Genomic DNA, 20,464 nt, shown 5'->3' on the forward strand with positions numbered 1-20,464 from the left:
CAGCTGCCACCACTGGACCAGTGGCCTGTTTGGTAGCACTGTATTTTTCAACAAGGAGAAATCCTTGTCTTCATGTGTGCTCTTGAAATGATTAACATGTTTTGGCACTTGCAGTGAGTAGTACAGAAACCCCCTTACGCAGGCTTCCGGGCCACTCTGCCCTGCACTACGCTTCACACGAAATCGGTAATACTGGGGTCACAGATTGTCTCGCACTGTATGGAGTCCACACTGGGGATGTCACATTACCCTGTAGCCCCAAGGGGCACTTACGGATGCGTGCATACCTCCGTCCTTTCTGAGCAGACCTGGGGTGCCTGCTGTGACGCACAGCCGCAGTCCGAATTCTGGGGCCGCCCTGACGGGCCGGGGGCAGAGTGCTGCTGCTGCGGCACTGAGGCTGCCCGGCTGGAGTTTGATTAACTGTGTCTCCCGGTCACCGTGGGAAATGGGAGGGTGGCCGGTGCAGAACAGCTTCTCCCCCTTTCATGGCTAGATTGTGTGAAACTATTTCTTAGCTGAGGTTCAAGCCAGGAAAGAGCTGTAATTTGAATTTTGTTGATTTGTTAAGTGAGATGTTCTAAGTTTGATGTTGAGGTAGCAGTACGGAAGAGTTGTTGTTTCTAGTAAGAGTGAGCACTTTAGGGGTTGGCAGTGTGACTTCTGAGGCGCCACATCATCGGGAAGGGCTGAGGCCTGCCTGGAGGGAAGGCCTGGCGCATCGGCCGGCACTGGTGTGTTTCTGCCTAATGGGAAGAACTGAAAACAGAACATCTGTTCTCAGGAAGACCAGGCTGTGTTCCCACCTGACCCCACTGGCTCCGGTACAAAACCTGGGTCATCGATGGTCTGAGGAGAATAAGGATAGAGACTTAGATTTCATTTCACTTCTTGAAGCAGGAAGAAAAAGACGTCAGTGGGAAAACTTGCACTTAGTGACATGGGCACTGAGGGAGGATGGGAAGGCTCTGTCTGCTATAGGGAGGCCTTTCGCTCTATTTCGCAAGGGGTTAAACCAGATACAGAAAGAGTGATTTGTACACCATTCCAAAGCTGCATCAGAGCCAGAATTAGAATCTGGGTCCCTGCCCCCCAAAAGCCCAAGTGATTGCTATAGTAAACTACAGGCAGTGGGCCAAATCTGGCCCACAGCTTGTTCTTATAAATAAAGTTTTATTGGAACACAGCCACACTAATTCATTTACACATTGTCAATGGCGCTTTTATACTCCGACATCAGAGTTGAGTAGTCGTGACAGATACCGTAAAAACCCACAAAGCCTAAAAAATTACCATCTAGCCCATTACAGAGTACATTTGCTGATCCCTGGTGTAGACAATCGGTGCATAATTTCAGGAACCAGCTCTAATCCGTTTGACCCACCTTGACCCTGATTCCTTTGATCCCCTCACCCTTTCTTCCTGGCTGTTATCTGTGACATGAGATCTTTTCCACCACCAAAGGGAATACCTTGTAAACCAGGCTTTCACAGAACTGTAGTGGAGCAATCACTTATGATAAAAAGTTTTAAATGCCTCTGTCTGTTTTACTGTCTAATTTAACATCGGCTCAGAAAATGTAGCCAAGTGGCAAGAGCTTATCTTACCCACTCCCCGCCTTTGAAGACTGATTTTATTTTTGAAGCCTTTAACAGGTGTTGGTTTAATAGACTTCTGCTGTATTAAGTTCTCCTCTCCCCAGAGGACAGCCTGAGGGGGAAACCGACACTGGATGGAGGCAAATGCCGTGTGACCACACGTTTCCCGCATCCCGTCACTAAGAAGTTGTTCTAATTTTGTTTGGTGGCAGAGAAAGGCTGGAGTGCTCCTTTGATGCAGCCAGTGGGAAGTACGCCCACAGCACTGACCTGCCCCCACCCCTCTCCTCACTTTCTTTTTGTAAGCTTAAGGGCATCCCTTTGTGGCTTTCTGACTTCCTAAGAATAAAGAGAGTCGTTCCTGCTTCCAGTATAGGTCTGTAAAGGTGCAATCTCAAAGGAACCCATAGTATCCACGAGTAAAAACTTCAGCGTCATCTGCCTTCTTTGCTGAGATTAGCTGCACAAAGCTCTCTGCAAATTTGCTGCTCATGGGGGACTCTTGGGAGCTGGTACGAAAGCTCAGCCTGGCTGACACCAATTACTCAGGCCAGTCTGAGCCGACCAGGAAATAGTCAGCTAGCATTCAGATCTAAGCAAGCTCTGCTGAAGGTTCAGATGTAGGCAAGGTTGCTGAAGGGTTGAATCTAAGCCTCAATTTCTCCAACCATAAAGTTAGGGTTAAGTATAGTACCTGTCTCATTGTGATTTCACTGAGACTTCACCCAGGGCCTGCTCCATGTAGGTGTTCAGTAATTGGTCAGCTATTGTTAAAAAGAACTGGGACAAGGCTTCAGAGGTTATAAAGATGAGTGTGGACCTTCTTCTGAACTGAGCAGTTAGTCACGTTAAAGGAGGGACATCATGACCACATGGTTGCACATGACGATAAAAAAGAAGACAGTTTTATGAAAGTGGAACACCGGTTTGAATCGGGGCAGCAAACACATTTTCACAGCCATCCGCTCTTAAGGAGGAGGTGGGAGGCTTCCCCCAAACACTGGCTGTTTGCTCTAACCCTGGTGGGTGGCTCCCCGGAGGGGCTGTCTCAGGCAGGCTTGCTACCCCTGGTGGGTTGGGTTTAGCAGGCCAGGAGTAGGCCCGAGCCCCACTTGCTGCAGGAGTGAGAAGGGGAACAGAATCCAGCTGGTTGGGGATCCATCAGATCTCTAGCCACCCTGAGTCCTACAGACGTTTTGGTCTGGGATTTGCTTTGAAGCTGGGCTCCCCGTGGCTGGGTTTGATACTCTCCAGCTGGAGCAGGCTTGTTTCCTGCACAAAGCTAAGAGTGAGAGCTCTGAGTCAGTCCTTTGTTCCTGAGAGAGGACCCAGGCCTGCCTGTTCGCATTGAAATGTGGCAGAGGAATAGACAAGGGCCAGATATGCATTTCTTCGTTCTTTTTCCAGAGTACTTCTCACAAACTAGATCCTGAGCCTGACTGAATTATGACTAATAAAAACAAGGACGCATTTTATTGAGCAACTGCCACGTCAGGTCACGTCATGTCACATCAGCTCATAGGGTATAGGAACTTCCCAGCCCATTTTACAGACACGGCTCCCCTGAAGTTCACCGCTTGCTGAAAGTGGTATGCCCGGGATTTGAACTCAGGGTATTGCTCCTAGCATGCTCTTCAGGGCTAGGCCATGTTCCAGGAAGAACTGCTGGCCTTGGGAGTTGCCAGGGTCTACAGAGATACCTATCACAGTGTGATGCTTGCTCTGTGAGAGATGGGAGACACAATTCTGCAGGAGCACAGAGCCATGTGCTCAGCTTTCCTGAGCCCACGGAGTTCAGGAAGAGTTTGATCAGGGCTCTAAGCTAGAGTCTAGAGCCGAGAGACCAGCTGCAAGGGAGGAGATTGGCATGCGCATGCTCAGCAGCTGGGAACAGCTGTGTTTGAGGCCCAAGGACCTCTAAGGCCACTCTGGGCTAGCTTGTTTGCATGTGGGCAGTGTTGCCACAGGGCAGTTAGCAGACTCTTCCCTTCATGTTTCCTGATTGGATTCATCTGCTGGCATGGTTTTCTTCTACTTAAATGCTGCTGAGTCCCAAATCTGTGTTTGGCCTCAGCCTTGCTGAGTTCACCCCTATTCGTTCTTTGTGATTCATTCAACAAATATTTATTGAGCACCTATTTTGTGCCTCATACAGTAGTTGGAATCACAGTAGTGGATAAAACACACAGATATCTCTGCCTTCCTAGAGCCACATCCTTGTGGGAGAGAAGATGTGAAACTAGAAATAAGCAGTCCTGGATATCTTAGATGATAATTAGAGCTATTGAAAAAAATAAAACATGCAAAGGAGTGGAAAGTGTGTGTGTGCCTGGGGAGGGTTGAGGGGGTGGGGAGGATTTGTGGTTTTAGAGAGCGTGGCCAGGGAAGTCTCAATGAGAAAGTGACATCTGAATAAAGACGTGAAGGAGTAAGGGCCTGAGACCTGTGGATCTCTGGGGGAAAAGCATTCCAAGCAGTGGCAAAGGCAGATGCAGAAGTCCTGAGGCAGGAGTCTGCCTGCCACGTCCGAGGGCCAGTGTGGGCAGAGGGAGCCAAGTGGAGGAGTCAGGTGGGTATGAGGCAGATCGTCTGGGCCTTGGAAAACAGTGTAAGGATTTGGTTCTAGTGAGACACCAGGGCAGTTGTTTGAGTTGCAGGCAAAGCAGTCCTGTCAACTGACTTGTTTTTTGCTTTGTTTTTAAATGGTGGTAAAATAGACATAACGTAAAATTTACCATCTTAAATCATGGTTTTAAGCATGTAGTTCAGTAATGTTAAGTATACTCGTGCTGTGCTATCTCCAGAACTCTTTCCAGTTTGCAGAACTAAAACTCCGTGCCATTAAACAGCTCCCCATTGCTGCCTCCCTGCAGCCCCTGGCAGCCCCTGCTCTACTTTCTGTTTCAATGAATTCGACTGTTCTATAGGTACCTCATAGAAGTGGAACCACACAGGCTTTGTCTTTTTGTGACTGGCTTTGTTTCACTTAGCATAGATGCCCTCAAGATTCGTCCATATTGTAGCTTGTATCAGAACTTCCTTTTCAAGGCTGAATGATAGTTTGTTGTACATGTTATATACCACATCATGCTCGGCTGTCCATCCATCCATCCATCCATCCATCCATTGATGCACTTTGGTGTCTCACCTTTTGGCTGTTGTCAGTATGCTGTTATGAATACGAGTGTACAAATATCTCTTTCTGATCTGCTTTCAATCTTTTTGGATATATACCCTGATGTGGAATTGCTGGATCTCGGTAATTCTGTTTGAATTTTTGAGGACCCACTATTTTCTTCAGCAGCTGCACCAGGTTCTATAACAGTGTCTCCACACCCTGGCCCATACCTTACTTCTCTTGTTTTGATAGTAGCCGTCCTGTGGGGTGAGTGGGGATCTCATTGCCTTTTTGTAGGATCAGTGATGGTGATCATGTTTTCTAACGCTTTTTAGCCATTTGTATATCTTCTTTAGAGAAACGTCCATTTGCTCATTTTTCAGTTGGGTTGTGTGTTTTTGTTGTTGTTGTTGAGTTGCAGGGATTCTTTATATAGTCTAGATGTGAACCCCTTAAAAGATACATGATTTGCTCAGGTTTTCTCCCGCTCTGTGGGATGCCTTATCAGGATCTCTTCAGCTGCTGGGCAAGGATGGATGGTGTAGCCTTGTTCCCTGCCAACTTGGTTGTCTTAATATTTCCGAACTAGAATTTATAGGCTCACCATTCGATGCGTCTCCAGCCGTCACCTCTCGACCCTGCGGGTCCCTCCGGCTCTCTGGTGTCCGTGTGCCGGTGCCTGTGCCCTGGACCTCTGTGACACGATTCCCTGCTCCCTAGCCTGGCCTGTGAGGCATTGCCTGAAGGGCCCTGCGTCCCCTCCCAGCTCCAGGGTGCAGCCCTGCCTCTGTCCCTGCATCACCATCCTGCCCTCTGGAGCTAGCCTGCCAGAATTCAGCACTGCTCGTCTCTTGTTCCCAGCACGTCCATCCATCCTGCCTCTGTGCCCTCACTGCACGAGAGCCCTTGTTTCGCATCTCCATGGCTGCCTCTTCTGCTAAGTGGGGAATTCTTTCCAGCGTGTGAAAGAGACCCGTCTTCATCACAGCTCTTCCTCCAGAGCGGGCCTGGCACAGAGCAGGGGCCCAGAACGTTTTGGATTCAGTGACTGGGTAGACTGATGAGAAAGAAGGAGAAAGGTGCAAGGTGGACGACAGAGGAGAGAGACGAGGGGGCCGTGGGAGAAGTGTCGGGGGCGTACAGCAGCCGCCCTGTGGCCCCATCTGTGCGTGGGGCCGCTTTGTGTGACTGTGGGCCGAGGGCGCCCCTCCCTCTTTCAGCCCCTCTGTCCCTGCTCCGGCACTGCATTCAATTCCTGGATAAGGCTCAGCCCTGTTGCCTTTACTTCTTGTTCTATTTTCCCCATACTTTACATAATAAAGGTTTTCTTTTATTTTCTTTTTGAGTCAGAAAACTGAAGAGACTATCTTTATAAAGAACTTAATAAATCAAAGGAAATAGCTTTGGGCGGGGGTGGTACAAGAGGGGAAAAAGTAGTCTTTCATTCTAGGGAGATTTCACTATGTGTTGAGTTTTGCCCCCGTAAATGGAGTTGTAGGTTCAGGGCCTGAGAAAGTTGTGAAGAAAACAAAAGAGTCGACGAGAATCCCCAGAGCTTCTGGGAAAGAGGGCCTTGTTTATGCCTGTTGGAACTGATTTGGTCAAGTGTTTGTTTAAAAGAGATGCCACTTGGTAAGCGTTGCCTGGCTTACTTGTGTTGTGTTCAAGAATGCTTTGATTGGCCGGGGACCCTGACACTGTTTACTCAGAAACTGGCCCAGGGAGTGCCTGGAACCCAGAGGCCCAGCGTACCACCCCACAGATGCTTGGGAGTCGGAAGGTTGGCAGTACGGCTGCGGTGGTTCGAGTCTGCCAGGCAGAGCCAGCCCACGAGGGGCTCTTCCTTGTTAGCATTTGTTGTCTTTCTCCTGATTAATAAATACTGATTAGTTGGTTAGAGTGAATTTGTCAGCAGGAGGATTAAGGTGCAAGTAAATCCTGGTGGTAAATGCCTTTCTTGGAGGGATGTGAACACAACATTTATGCAAACATCAGCCATGCGCTTTAGTGTGGCTGCAGGGTGGATCCTAAAATAAAGGGTTGTGGCCCATCTTCCAGGTGAGGAAACTGAAGAACAGAGTTACCAAGGGCTAGAGTGAGGAGCTTCAAGGGATTCAATTCCCGTCAGACCCAGTGCTGAATTCCTGGTTTCCCTGTTGTCAGGACTTTGTCTTCTTGTTCTTCTGTTTTCCTCCTGTGCTTGTCTCCATGCCTGGTGCGTGGTGGGTGTCGGCGCAGTGTGAGGAGTGCAGTGACTGTGGGGATGGATGAAACAGAACTGTGGGCTCCGCTGCCTGCAGTCTTGTACGTGATGGGGCTGCACGGGGTCCCGGATGTTGGAGACGAGAGCCGCGCTCAGAGCTGGCTGGTTGCACCCGGCATACCCGCCATGGGAAGAGCCCCGTGAGTTTTGAGTTCTGGTCAGGCCATGCTGCAATATCAGCGCTGTGTTCTTGCCCCTGAGGAGAGCAGCATAGGCTTGAAACTTGGACAGACTTGTCACAGAGAACTCGGTATTCTGTCTAGCACCCGTCCGTCCAGTGGGTAATAACTTGATGGAAAGAAGAATGGGAAATCCCATTTAAAGAGTGTCACTGCATTTATAATTATCTGAAAGAGAAAAACAGGTAGGAAAAATGTGTCTAAAAGTAGTGGTGGTGGGGGAAATAACAGTGTCGTTGCAAAAAGACATGCTCACGTTCAGCTCCCTTTGTGTGTTTTAGGCAACACAATAAGATTCGCAGTGTGGAAGGGAGTCAGCTGAAGGCTTACCTGTCCTTGGAAGTGCTGGATCTGAGCTGGAACAACGTCACGGAGATCCGGAGAGCCTGCTTTCCGCATGGGCTGCCCCTCAAGGAGCTGTAAGTGCCTCCGCTCTGCCATGCGCACCCGGGTCTGGACGCAGGGTGGTCACTGCTGTCTCCTCTGTGCCTCAGCCTGGCTCAGGCCGTGGGGATGGTCACAGAGCTCCTTGGCTGTCCTCAGCAGGGAACTGCAGGGGAACCAGGCCGTGTCTTCTCTTTGCCCGTTTATGGAGCATCCCAAACCCTGCGGCATTATTCTCCCTTGACAGACAGAGGCGGATGCAGAGGCAGGACGAGATTCAGTGCCATGTCTCCCCGAAAATCAGCCCTGGCCGGACCATCAGCTCAAATGCGTCCTGTGGAGCAAAGATTAATATAAGACCCAGTATCACATCGCATCGCATCTCATCACGTCAGACACAGTCTTATAGTGAAATAAGACCGGGTCTTATATTAACGTTTGCTCCAAAAGACACATTCGAGCTGATTGTCCGGCCAGGGCTGATTTTCGGGGAAACACTTAAGAGGAGATTCTAGCCCTCAAATGCAGGTGTATCCTGGCTCTAAAGCCTGCTTTCTTTCCCATTTACGGGGCTGCCGCGCTGGAAAGCAGAGAGGAGAGGGTCAGGGTCGTTAGATGGCAGTGGGGGAGCCTCTTTGCAGAGGCTTAACCTGTCAGTGCTCATCTTTCTAGAATCACGCACTATTGAGACACATCATTTGGTTGATTTGAGGGAGCATTTACTCCCTTCTGTCGGTTCTCAGAACCTTCTAAATTTCCTTGTGGGTATCTTTTGCTTTTACCCATCTTAGTGCCCCCTTGTATACCCAACAGATGGTGGACAGGAGGGAAAAAGTTAAATCCTATTTAACCCACTGCCTGTTGGTAGGAAAAGGTTGCTTTGGGGAAGAAACTGAAAACCCAGGCTAAAGAGGCATGTTCAAAATGACATGTGAGTTTTCATTCCTTGCATTATTACTGTTCCTGACTAATTTTGGAGATTATTTGCAAGGCTAGTTTAGGGGTCATTGTGACCCATTTATTCAGGGAAACCAAGACGTGGCATGTGGGTTTTCCAAGAGCCCCAAGGAGGGGAGTGACTTCCTTCTTAGGCTGCACCAGGGCACCCGGATTGGAAAGGGGAGGCCTTGGCCTTTGGTGAGCTGTGTGGCTGTGCTCCACCCCCCTCCCCCCCCTTCCGTGAGGGCTTCCCAAAGGTGTCCAACTGCCACCTGGTGCTTCTTGCTTGAAACAAAGAAACCACCAACTGCTAAACAGAGTTGCGGTGACCTTCTCTCTCTGCATGAGAGCAGGAGGGACCTTCTTTTTTGGCAGATCCTGGCCGGTATACCTTCATCACACAGACTGTCCTTCGTTAATCCGGCATGTTAAGAACAAACAGTCCAGCTCCATTTGGGAAGAATCCTCATGTGCCCTATCCTGGGCTACTGCCTGATGGCGAGACCAGAAATACCACATTTCCCTTCCCCTTTGTGTTGAAGACAATTCTCTCTATTCTTTCTCCTTTTTACTTACACTTCCAAAAACAGCGTTTGTTTGAGGAAGGAAGGAGAGGTGTTGGAGGTACCTTCTCAGAGGACCATCACAGTGTTCTTCTTTTCTTCCCTTTTTTCTTAGTTGAGGTCATTTACGCACAACAGATGGCACAGGTCTGAGCTGTGGGCTGCATCATATTTTGAGCGGAGGGTCTCATACTTACAGAATCCTGTATGCGGAGGTCCCCGTGAAGTATGGCCTGATTTCTAAGGGACTCTGTATAAGCCTCTTTAACTAGAGTGTTTCTTTGAGACATTTAAAATTAATACAATGAATTGGTTTGTGCACTTTTATGGCATAAGTAGTACAATGAGACCCACTTCAAAATTCAAGGCTATTTCCCCAAATTGTGAAATCCATCCTGACCTCGCCTTGCAGTTCACTGTCTGCTTCCGGGAGCTTTCTCACTAACCTTGAACCCTAAGCCTTGGGTAGTGGGGTGTTGTGGAAGGCATCCTGCAGGTGGCCCCCACCGGCAGGGAAGGTGTGTGGGAATGGCTGGCGGTGGAGGTAACTGACTTTCACGCCCACCCTCCTGGGGTCGCCCACCACCACAAGCACAGGGCGCTCCACACTGAATCAAGGCTTCCGTCCGGGTCTCAAGTGGACAGTCGTGACATGGCCCTGCGTTTCCCTGGCTCCCTCGTTGGGAGTGAAGATGGGCTTTGCAGCCTTGGGATGACAAAGGTCTCATTGGTAGTGTTTCTCTGGGTGTGTTGTAACTCATTTTCCCAACTTGGCCGGGTCTGGTGTGTGTAACGGAACGAGGAAGGCCTCCTCCTGACCACTACATTTTCTCTCCCGAATCATTCCAGCAACCTGGCAGGCAACCGGATCGGCACCCTGGAGTCGGGAGCATTTGATGGTCTGTCACAGTCGTTGTTAACGCTCCGCCTGAGCAAAAACAGGATCACACAGCTTCCTGTGAAAGCATTCAAGTTACCTAGGTTGACACAACTGTGAGTATAGAAACCTGCACTTTAATTAAGGTTAGCCAAACTTTATGGAGGCCAAATTTCCCCAGGGACCCCATGCCAAATGCAGCTCCTTCCTCACTCCCCCTTGGTCAGACTCTGCATAAACTATCATTAATGCCGGTATGGCAACACCTAATAAAAGCAAATTAGAAGCTGGGTCTGGTGCCTGCGGGCTGCCTCAGGTTGCTGAGGAAAAGATGCACTGCAGGTACACCTGTCTTTGTTGGAACTTTCCAGAATGAAATGAGGAATCCCGCTGGTTCTGCCGAGGGCTTGGGCTCTTCGGGTTAGGTTCCTTATTGATCTTAGAAGTTTCGGGGTGTGTGTGTTTAAGGAACCCAGAAAATCTGTGCCGTGGGCATTAGAGTGTCCAGTGCTGCTTGAGCGGTTTGAGGGGAAGTTGGGTGTAGCCAGAGGTAGCAGTCAGCAAGAGATGGGCCATCGTCTCCGTCTCCTGAGTCATATAAGGTAGTTGACTTATTTATTTCTTCTTTAAACAAAGGATTTATTTGTTTAGTTTTTTGATGACCAAGGACGAGTGCCCTCCAGGAATGGCACAGGGTTTGGATTCAAGAAAATCTCCATTTACCAGAACCTGATGGACTGTTCGTTTATGTTTTTTTCTGTCATCGTTGTACCAAAGAGTGTCTCTCAGGAAAATAAGCCGATCCTGGAGATTTGGTTTAAACAGAACAAAACAATTGTTCATGGCCAGTTGGCAGCAAGAGGGAATGTGCTCAGTGATCTCTCTGCCTGTGCCCCCTGCCCCCCTGCTGCAGCCATGACAGACCCTGGGCTCTGCCCTCTTCCTCCTGGCGCTCGGGAGGCTTTGTGTAGGGCAGGGTCATGAGGCACTGCAGAAGAATTTGGGGGGAAACCAAGGGCTTTCTGGTTAGTCCTGTGTTCCCTGCCCCTTTCCCCGGTGTTCTTGATGGATGCAGCCCACACAGATTCCCACCCAGATTTGGGTTATCTGAGGTTTGCCCACACTGGGACCAGAGGCCAAATGTGTGTGCTTCATGGTGTGTCTAGAAGTTACAGGCAGTAACTTCTCTGTCAGTAGAGATCCTATTCATGTCCGCGTGGAAGTATCATTGCCATTTGATACCCAGCGGTTAGCTCTTTCCTGGGTGGAGGCATCTCATGCGGGTTTCTGTTGCTGAGCTGAGAGACAGCTCACCCAAACTTCGTATCCTGAGTCATACGTACCCACCTCCTGTCTGCAGAGTCGTGGACATGCTGGGAGGCGATGGGAGCGCACGCTCCTGCAGGAGCACAGGGAACCAGCTTCTGGAGAGCCTCACGCCTCCCCTTTCATCCGTTAGCAGGGTCAGTGCCTGCACGTGGGCAGGAGCTGCCAGGAGACGCCCAGGAGGTCCCGCTGCACAGAGGCTGCACTGGGACCTCTTCACTGGGGTTTTCCCTGCTGCCTGGGAAACCCAGTGGGACTGTGTGGGAATAGTTGTAGGGCCGTGTGTGGTGCGGGAGACGCTCTGAACCTACCTGCTGCATCTCTCTAGGGACCTCAATCGGAATCGGATTCGGCTGATCGAGGGCCTGACGTTCCAGGGACTCGACAGTTTGGAGGTGCTGAAGCTTCAGCGAAACAACATTAGCAAGCTGACCGACGGGGCCTTCTGGGGGCTGTCCCAGATGCACGTGCTGTAAGTGTGGGTGGGTGTGCGGCGGGGCCCTGGCTTAGCTTGGGCACCGGGGACGCGCGTGTGGTCCGTGTGTTCACTCCGGCCCCTGCCCCGAGGATCATCTAGGCCTCAGCCGGAGCCAGCCCCTCCCCTCGGGACTTCAGCCTGGCCTAACTCAGTGTCTTTGGGGACTTTGCCAAATCTAAGGGTGCTTTCCTCCCAGGTTAGGAAAGTCCGCTGGGGGCAGGCGGGGGGCCGGGGGGGGGGCGGGAGCGGGGAGGGCACTTAGTGGATTTGGTCAAGTTAGTTGCTTAGTGAAGATGGAAGAGGGAGCCTATTTGCTGGGGCTGTTCTCCCCTCCCCGTTTCTACTCCCCACGCCTGCCCCGTTAGCTGACTACGAGCAGGCTGCCTTCCCACATCCTCTCCCCTCTCCCACACGCTACAGGAAGTTCCTTCTCTCCCACTTTGGGTTTGACAGTCTTCCTTGATGTGCAGGTGGGCCAAATGTATAGTTCTTCCTGGACATTTATTTATGTTTAGTGAGCTAATCAGGCCACTTGGTACAGATGTTCCGCTTTTATCAGGGGACCATTCTTCCCGCCAGATGTGTCCAATCGCAGAGCTTGCTTTTCTGCCAGAGTAACGTAAAACAACAAAAAAGCATGCCAAGAAGGGCAGAAAAGGCAGTTACTGATCTTTTACTTTTAAACATTTGAATTTGTTTATTGTTAATCAAAAATAACATATACTCATAGTTGAATAAAATCAGATTGTAAAGAAAAGCAGTCGTTGCCCACCCCTCCCATCCACCATTGCCTCTTTCCCCCAGTTCCGCTCCCAAGAGGCAGTCCCTTCTCATTTCTCTTTCTCTGTTTTTCTGTTCGTAGTTTTGCTGGTGCTCACTTCCAAGTTAATACACTTACACCACTATCTCTATTTGTCAGCTTGAGATTTCTTGCTGTATGGTCAGTGATTTAGCTTGTCCGAGACATCCCCCACTCCCTTCCAGTCTCTGCAAGTGATGTCAGTATGTTCTTGTCTTTTATTACTTATCTTTGCAACTGAAACAGAAAACAAAAGTTGTACGTCCATTCCATCACCTCTATTCTGTGTTTCACCGATCCACGCCCCCCCACCCCAGTCTCTCTCTCACTCCCTGTGCAGAGAGGGCGTTAGCCTCTGGTTTTGCTTTCCACTCTCTTCCTTGTCCACTTTTGGTTGGCTGTGCCTCTGTTTTTACATATTCAAGAACACTTTTACTTGACGGCCTTAAAACTGTCATTTTGGACTTTGAAATCTAGGTGGTCGTGTGCTGGGTGGACTGAGATTAAAAGAGAATTCTCAGAAAATAAATGGAGTTAGCACATACCATATGGTTTTTATGTTGAACAAATTCACACAAATTGGGGCCGATGAGTTGCCTTCGAGGTTATTGATACATTTAGTGCTTACTTTTTGAGCAGAGGCAGAAAGTGATGTGGGTAACAGTAAGAAACACATGTTGCCCAAAGCAGCCATGCTGAACACAGGTGACATTTGAAAGAGTAACTTGTATTGAAGTGGTCAGTTGTGTGGGGCGGAGCCATCCTTGGCCAGGATGTGCAGTGTTGAGAGGGGGTGACAGTGCCCTTAACCAGTAAACTTGGTGGGAGCTGTGGTTCACAGCACGGTGCTGAGATTTGACATGCATTTTCTTATTTCCTTCTTATAACAGCCCTATGAAGAAGATACCCTTGGATGTCTCCATTTTCTAGATGTTCAGGCTCATTCAACTCACAAAGTGGCAAAATTGGGATTTAAATCCCAGTACCCTGACCCTAGAGCCTAAGCTGCGTCTCTTGGCGCGGTGGTCCCAGCATCCACACTTGGTTAGCCAAACCTGGATTTGGATTCTGGTCCCTCATTACATTGCCAATCTGTGGAATCTTAGACAAGTTACCTAGCTTCTCCCAGCCTCAGTTTCCTCATCTATAAAGTGGGGATGATAATGAAAACTACCTTCTTTTCTCTCTTCTTTCTCTTCCTTTCATGGACTCTGCCCTTTGCTTGGAACTCCTCTGCCCATCTGTGTGCCTGGTTTACCTGTGCTCAGCCACAAATGTCGCTTCTGGGAAGCTTCCCTTTGCCCTCTGAACTCTGTCCATCTGTTTGGTTTGCCTGTCTCCCTGCTCCCACCCACGCACCCTCCACGGTTCCCTTATGCAATGTTGTTACACCCTTGGTTCTCACCAGTGTCTGCTCCCCAGTGGCTGCTCACTTGCTGTGTGTGCAGTGGATGAAGGAGTGGCTTGGGGACGTGCCATCGTCATCCTGCGTGTGCTTGTCATTGCAGGCATCTGGAGTACAACAGCCTGGTGGAAGTGAACAGCGGCTCGCTCTACGGCCTCACGGCCCTGCACCAGCTCCACCTCAGCAACAACTCCATCTCCCGTATCAGCCGTCATGGCTGGAGCTTCTGCCAGAAGCTGCATGAGTTGTGAGTGACCCCTGGCTTTGCTGGGTGCCATTTAGAGACCCTGCCTGTGGGTGACACTCCAGTGCCCAGGAAGCCCTAGGCCGGGCACATCTTAAAGTGGATGTTGGGTGGCTCAGGTGGGGAGGGGCTCAGAGCCCTGCAGTGGCCTGTTTGAGGGAAGACAGTGACCAGGCGCAGAGCAGGACCCCGAAGCCTAGCCCCTCAGTGATCTCACCATGACTCCTGCCTAATCCCCTCTGCATCCCCGATTCCAGGTCAGCGAGGGCTCCAGGGGCAGCCCTAGGACCCTGCAGAGCCTTAGGCCCCGAGGCCTCCCTGGGCGGGTGAAAGGCCCTGCTTGGAGTGCTGTGCTCTGCTCTGCTCAGCCGGCCTGCGGAGGGAGGGCAGCCACAGAAGTGTTCCCCTTGCAGCTTTGAGAGCTGTTGTACACCAATGGCTACAATGAGTAACACAGACTTCTTTAGTGAAGGGTCATTTGGGCTCAAGCATAGAAAGGGCAGTGAACCTGAGAGCTGATGACAACCCAAAACCCTGACACTGGGAGAATTGACCGTGTTTCCCCCAAAATACAACCTAACCGGAAAATAAGCCCTAGCCTGGTTTTTTAGGATGACATCCCCTGACCATAAACCCTAATGTGTCTTTCGGAGCAAAAATTAATATAAGACTCGGTCTTATTTTCGGGGAAACACGGTACGTGCCTGGCAGTGTCTGCGTCCCTGCCTGAGACCCATGGCCCTGGCACTTGCTCCTTCCCTCCCCCTTAGCATTCCCTGGTCTGCGGGGAGGCTCCTCTGCTGAGGTGACTGTGTGATTACAGTTCACTTAAGGATGGACAGCTCCCTCATTCCTTCAGGAGACTCCCAGATGGGGCTCCCAGGCTGGGGCTGGGATCTAAGCTGGCGCCCAAGGTGGCTAAGAAGGGAGGACAGACTCTCTGGGAGGGGCTGGCTTGGGCTGTCTGCACGTTACTGGGGGATGGTAATGATAGCAGCCAGGGACTCGATGGACATCCCCACGTCCCCGTGTTTCTGTCCCATGTCTACAAGATCGGTTGTTTGGAGGAAACAAGTGTATTCTCAGTGTGTATGTTATTTCAGTTTAATATGTTCAAGGTTTCTTAATTCTACTTTAGTCCATTATGTTTCTTTTCTCTCTCTCTCTCTCTCTCTCTCTCTCTCTCTCTCTCCCTCTCTCCCTCTCTCCCTCTCTCCCTCTCTCCCTCTCTCCCTCTCTCCCTCTCTCCCTCTCTCCCTCTCTCCCTCTCTCCCTCTCTCCCTCTCTCCCTCTCTCCCTCTCTCCCTCTCTCTCTCTCTCTCTCTCTCTCTCTCTCGGGTTTGGATGGGTTTTCTTTTTTCTAGGCTTGCCTGTAGGAAGAGATTCACCCACGGAAGCGAACAGTTGTTCTGAGTGCCAGGCTTCTGTCTGTCCGGTGTCTCTTTCTCTCTTGGCCTCACCAGGCAAACTTAGGGGGTGTTTCAGGTTAATGTTGAGACTTGCAGCTGGTGTTTTATCTGCTTCCGTGTGTTCCCCCTTGCGCCTCTCCTCCCCCTGTATACCCCACACTGATTGGAGTTTATATTTCTGGGAATCCATCATTCCCTAAAGCACAAATCAATAGGCCTACCTCTTTCCTTTTGCTCACTTTCCTTGGATTTTGTGACTGTATACATGTTAGTGTTAACCTTTTGCGTTTAGTTTCCGGACCCTTCAGGGCAGAGCAGTTGCACAATATTCTCACGTGGTAGCTCTTTGCTTTGCCCGGACTGTGACCCACTAGGGAACTGCCAAGACCCGTGGTTTTCTGTTGTCCAGGCCTGGGAGCTGCGGGGAAGCAGGAGGGGTCTTGTAAGTCCCAAACCCAAGCCAGTCCAACTGCTAAGGTGAGGGGTGGTCCTCTGAATCACTGCAGAGGTGCGTGCCCCTGCTGTTGAGGTGGCGGTGGTGAAAGGCATGCTTCCTGGGCCCCTCCCAGCGAGGGGGCACTGCGGAGCTGTCCTCTGCCCTCTATATGGGCAGAGAAGGTCACAGAGTGTGCCCTCGGCAGCCTAGCAGTTTGCCCGACATCTAGGCAACCTCGGAGCCAGGCTTAGGACTGCTTTCCAGCATGTTTCCCGCCCCTCCTTTAAGCTAAATTCTTTAATTGCAGGTGAGGATGTAATTTTGATCCGCTGCCAGGTCTTTGCGACTGACAGACACCATGACTTATTTCTCCAGGAGGGAACGAACGTTACTCCCTGCTGCCTTTAAAAACTCATTAATCTTCTCCAAATTTATTTTCCATATTCCTACCCCAGACCAAATTTCCCATTTTTCAGTGATAGATGACTGACATGCCAAGTAAGCAGCCCAGGGCCGTGTCAGGGGTAGGAGGCATGCTGGGAAGAGGAAGGTTTGATACTGACGCTCAGGGAAGGTGTATGATTTGGGGGCACATTCCCTGCCCTGCGTGCAGTGTGGGGGGTCATGCTTAGAGACTGTCTTGGATGGGGGCAAGTCTGGATGGGAGACTTCTCAGGTGGGCACTGCCCAGGTGAGGCATGAAGTTCTGTGAGGAAGGCTTCCAGGTGGTGGCTAGTGGTGTCCCTGCTGGCCAACATCAGGAGTCTAACTGGGCAGCCCTGCTCTCTGCGCACCCGCTGGGGTCCTGTCCGGAGTTGCAGGCCATGGCCGTGAGAAGCCCTCCATCACCAGGATCAGAACTGGCCACAAGCCCCGGCATGAAGGGCTGGAGCTGGGAGAGTTCTTGAGCTGTGTGGCCTTGTGCAGTCCTCCCAGGTTCTCACACCTCCTGGTCTCCGTGACCTCCAGGAACATTCCAGAGTCAAACTGGGCGTTGGGACCTGATGGGTGACGAGCCGCCCGACCACTGTTGCCTTGGGGTTTTGTGGGTGTGTCCCTTCCCCCTGAGACCTGGCTGAGCGTGCCTTGCTGTTCAGGAGGGAACGGGAGGGCAGTCCCTTGTGACCCGATGGTGACATTTGCTTCCTCCGCCCCTTCCTCAGGATTCTGTCCTTCAACAACCTCAGCCGGCTGGACGAGGAGAGCCTGGCCGACCTGAGCAGCTTGAGCATTCTGCGCCTCAGCCACAATTCCATCAGCCACATCGCAGAAGGCGCCTTCAGGGGACTCAGAAACCTGCGTGTCCTGTATGTCTGTCACTGCGGCGTTGACAGAATGAAGGGGTCCCCGGCTAAGAGGGGGGAGGGAGCAAACCAGCTGCTTTGTTGAATTGCTGAAGTCCCTTCTCATTGGCTGTGAGTCAAAATTGGATCCAAGGCTGACTGTTATGTGTGCAGGGTCTCAAACTTTCATATAATCAACTGAAAAAGAACTGGTTGAGCAGAAAAATGTCCCTCACTCCCCCAGGATGGTGCCTGTAGAGTGACGATGACTCAAAACAACTTGTTGTCAAACGCTTGCAGGACGCTGGGCCCTGTTGTTGGGGAAAGCTGCCCGGCGAGTGCTGGAGCGGCCCCCAGGACGGCAGCCGTGGGCTCGGCCTTTCCAGGCTTCAGTCTTCTCTCTGCAACTTTCATTTTTAAGCCCCAAATAGTTTCCGTCCAACAGAAGGGAATGCTGAGCTCGTCTCGTGGGGTACCATTTACACGTCTTCAGCATACCGTGTCCACGATGCCCCTTTTTTAAGACAGGTGGTTAGAGAACCCTGTGTTTTTCCTTGAGCCTCAGTAGGGGTCATTTAACAGAATGAACAAAATGGAGTCAATAATGTCATTTTCCTTTAAGTTCCTAATTAGCTGGAGTTGCCAGAAATTGCTGCAGGATGCTTTTGGGGACTTAAAATTTTTCATTTGTTGGCTTCAGAGAACTTCTAGGCAACTATTGGAATAAAGTCTCCAAAGAGAAGCGTTTGGTTTTCAGCAGTGGCGGGGTTCTGCGGCCTCCTTTCCAGGGGTGCTCCTCTGCAGAGACTGGGCCTGTCCCCGTACTGGAGAGGCCTTCGCACTTGCACCTGGTGGAGAGGGCAGGGGAGGCTTTGATCCCCAGCTATTGTTGGGGAGTGTGAAAGAGCCGGACGCAGGCTATTCAAGCTGAGGTCAGCCTTCCAGCCCTTGCAAGGCCGAAATAACAAAGCTGGGAACATTCAGGCTGAGCAGGCCAGAAAGAAGAGAAAAGCTCGGCAGCCAGGGCTGGGAGCAGGGAGACAGGCACACAAAGCCACAGCCCTGAGTCCCCAGTTTTTCACTATGAAGATAATAAGTTTTCACTATGAAGATAATAGGGAGGAACCCGTTGAAAGAAGTCCCTTCCAGCAGCAGAGTCTGGGCCCTTTGAGCTTCCTGCTGTAAAATAAAGGTCAGAGCAAGCATTTCACTTGGCGGTCAGAACTCCCTGCCTGCTTCCTGGCAGCGTCGATTCCTTCTGACGGCTCTCATGGGAGCCAGTGCAGCGTCCCTGTATGCTCCTGGCCCATGTCTGCAAGGGCTCGGAGAGGAAAGTGTAGGAACCGAGAACCTAGGGGAGGGCTGACCGTGGCAGAATGGGGGCCTGGTCCCAGGTGGGACCTGCCCTTAGAAGCTGAGGGAGGAAGCTGAGCCACTGGCTTGTGATTTGCATTGTTGAGGAGACTTGGCTGAAGTGCTGGCCTTATCCTCTCATTCTGGCAAATGGGTCACAAGTCTGACTCGGCACCCACATGTGGTTCCTGGCTCAGATTCAGGGCCTGTGCAGGCCCTGTGAAAAGGTGGGGGCTCCAGGCTCCAAACCCACTTACCAGCATGGAACTGGCCCCTGGGAAGGCCCCATGGTGGAGCCTCTTTCTTCACCATCCTTTTTCTCCACGTGCCCTTTGCAGGTTCTTGGTCAAGTCCAGGAATGGGACTCTAGTTGATGTGAGAGCAGATGGGAGCCTGTGGAACTTTCTGGCTAATTCTCAGTGCCAGTGGCCAGATGTCCACTCTTTAGGAGTAGAATACAAACAAGGCTTTCCCATGTGCTGTTTGCACACTCTCCATCCCCTGGGGCTCAGTCTTGGCCGACAGGAACAGCAAGGTGGAGCTGGGCTAGCTGCTTGCTCGTAGCATGTGTCAGCTTTGTGCGCAGGCTGAGGAAACCAGGCCGCACTGCAGCGTGTGCAGCCCTGAGCTCCCTGTGGCTCAGTGGGCACGCTTCTGTGATCGTACGTCACAGCTGGACACCTAGATGTTTGAGCTTTACGGTGGCAGACATGTGTCCGTCTGTCCCCCCAATTCATGTTGAAGAATGAGTTGAGAACTCATGCTGGACGGTGAGCTTTCTGTCTGTCTTCTCCCCAGGGATCTGGACCACAACGAGATTTCGGGCACAATAGAAGACACCAGTGGCGCTTTCTCGGGGCTTGACAACCTCAGCAAGCTGTAAGTATCTCACATTTGAAGTTCTGGGGAGCATGTTTTATCGTCTTTTATTTGGGAAGAAAAATCTGGATCAGAGAGCAGGAGAGACACCCAGCCACCCGCTGGTCAGTGGTGTGACCACGGCCCTGGACGTTGGATTCTTTAGGGCTGAAGACCGGGTGTCTGGAGGCCTGTCGGATCTTCTCCCACTTAGTTCATGACCGACATGCAAACAGACAATTTTTTTGTTGTTCTTTGCACCAAGGAGTCTTACTCAATTTCTAGAAATTGTGTGAAATGTCTAAAGCCGAGTAACTCTTGAAGGTTTTGAGTTTTTGGTCAGTATTTTTGTTGTTGATCATAATTTAAACAGAAACAATCGTTTACCAAGGGTAATATAGTAGCTATTTTTCATTCAAGGCGTCTGGTGTTTTTGTTTTGTTTTTCTAAAGCTCCCAGAACTTGACAGTTACTGTCTGAGGTGCGCGCACGTGCTCATGTGTGTCGTCTCTGACAGTCTGGGAGGGCAGGCTCCACTACGCAGCCTCATTGCAGTGGAGGAAGCAGAGCTGGAGGGATTATGCCCACGACCACACGTCTGGTAGGCGGCAGGGTCAGAAATTGCCTGTGTGGCCCCAGAGCCTGGGTTGTATGTCCCTTGCCCCACCCTCTTTCTCTCTGCGTCTCACCAGTACTTTGTGCAGATGCCAACCAAGGAACATACAGGAATGGGGATTGGAGCAATTATTACTGCTCAGCAGTCTCTCAGAGGGAGGGTTTGAAGGAGACCAGACAGAGATGGCAGTCACCAGGGCTCCATCTCCCCGAGCCTGTCCCTGACAGCAAGCCGCGGAGAGGGTAAAGTAAATATTTTGAAAGCAGCAGTGCAGCATGAGGCGTAGGAAAGCCTGTGGTGGGGAGAGTCTTTCTGTACAGTTAATGTTTTTGATTT

At 50.9% G+C, this 20,464-nt stretch overlaps 1 protein-coding gene across 2 annotated transcripts in view; it reads left to right on the top strand.

Annotated features, from left to right (window-relative positions):
• LRIG1 (leucine rich repeats and immunoglobulin like domains 1) overlaps positions 1-20,464 on the top strand; it is a 112,927-nt gene that overhangs the window by 68,142 nt on the left and 24,321 nt on the right. For both annotated transcript variants that reach the window (XM_081073237.1, XM_081073236.1), the window contains exons 4-9: positions 7,440-7,577; positions 9,894-10,037; positions 11,576-11,719; positions 14,033-14,176; positions 17,182-17,325; positions 19,453-19,533. In XM_081073237.1, coding sequence (XP_080929363.1) covers positions 7,440-7,577; positions 9,894-10,037; positions 11,576-11,719; positions 14,033-14,176; positions 17,182-17,325; positions 19,453-19,533 — 795 coding nt within the window. The remainder of the gene's footprint in view (positions 1-7,439; positions 7,578-9,893; positions 10,038-11,575; positions 11,720-14,032; positions 14,177-17,181; positions 17,326-19,452; positions 19,534-20,464) is intronic.

Source organism: Rhinolophus hipposideros, assembly GCF_964194185.1.
Source record: "Rhinolophus hipposideros genome assembly, chromosome: 14".
In the NCBI taxonomy this organism is placed as follows: Eukaryota; Metazoa; Chordata; class Mammalia; order Chiroptera; family Rhinolophidae; genus Rhinolophus; species Rhinolophus hipposideros.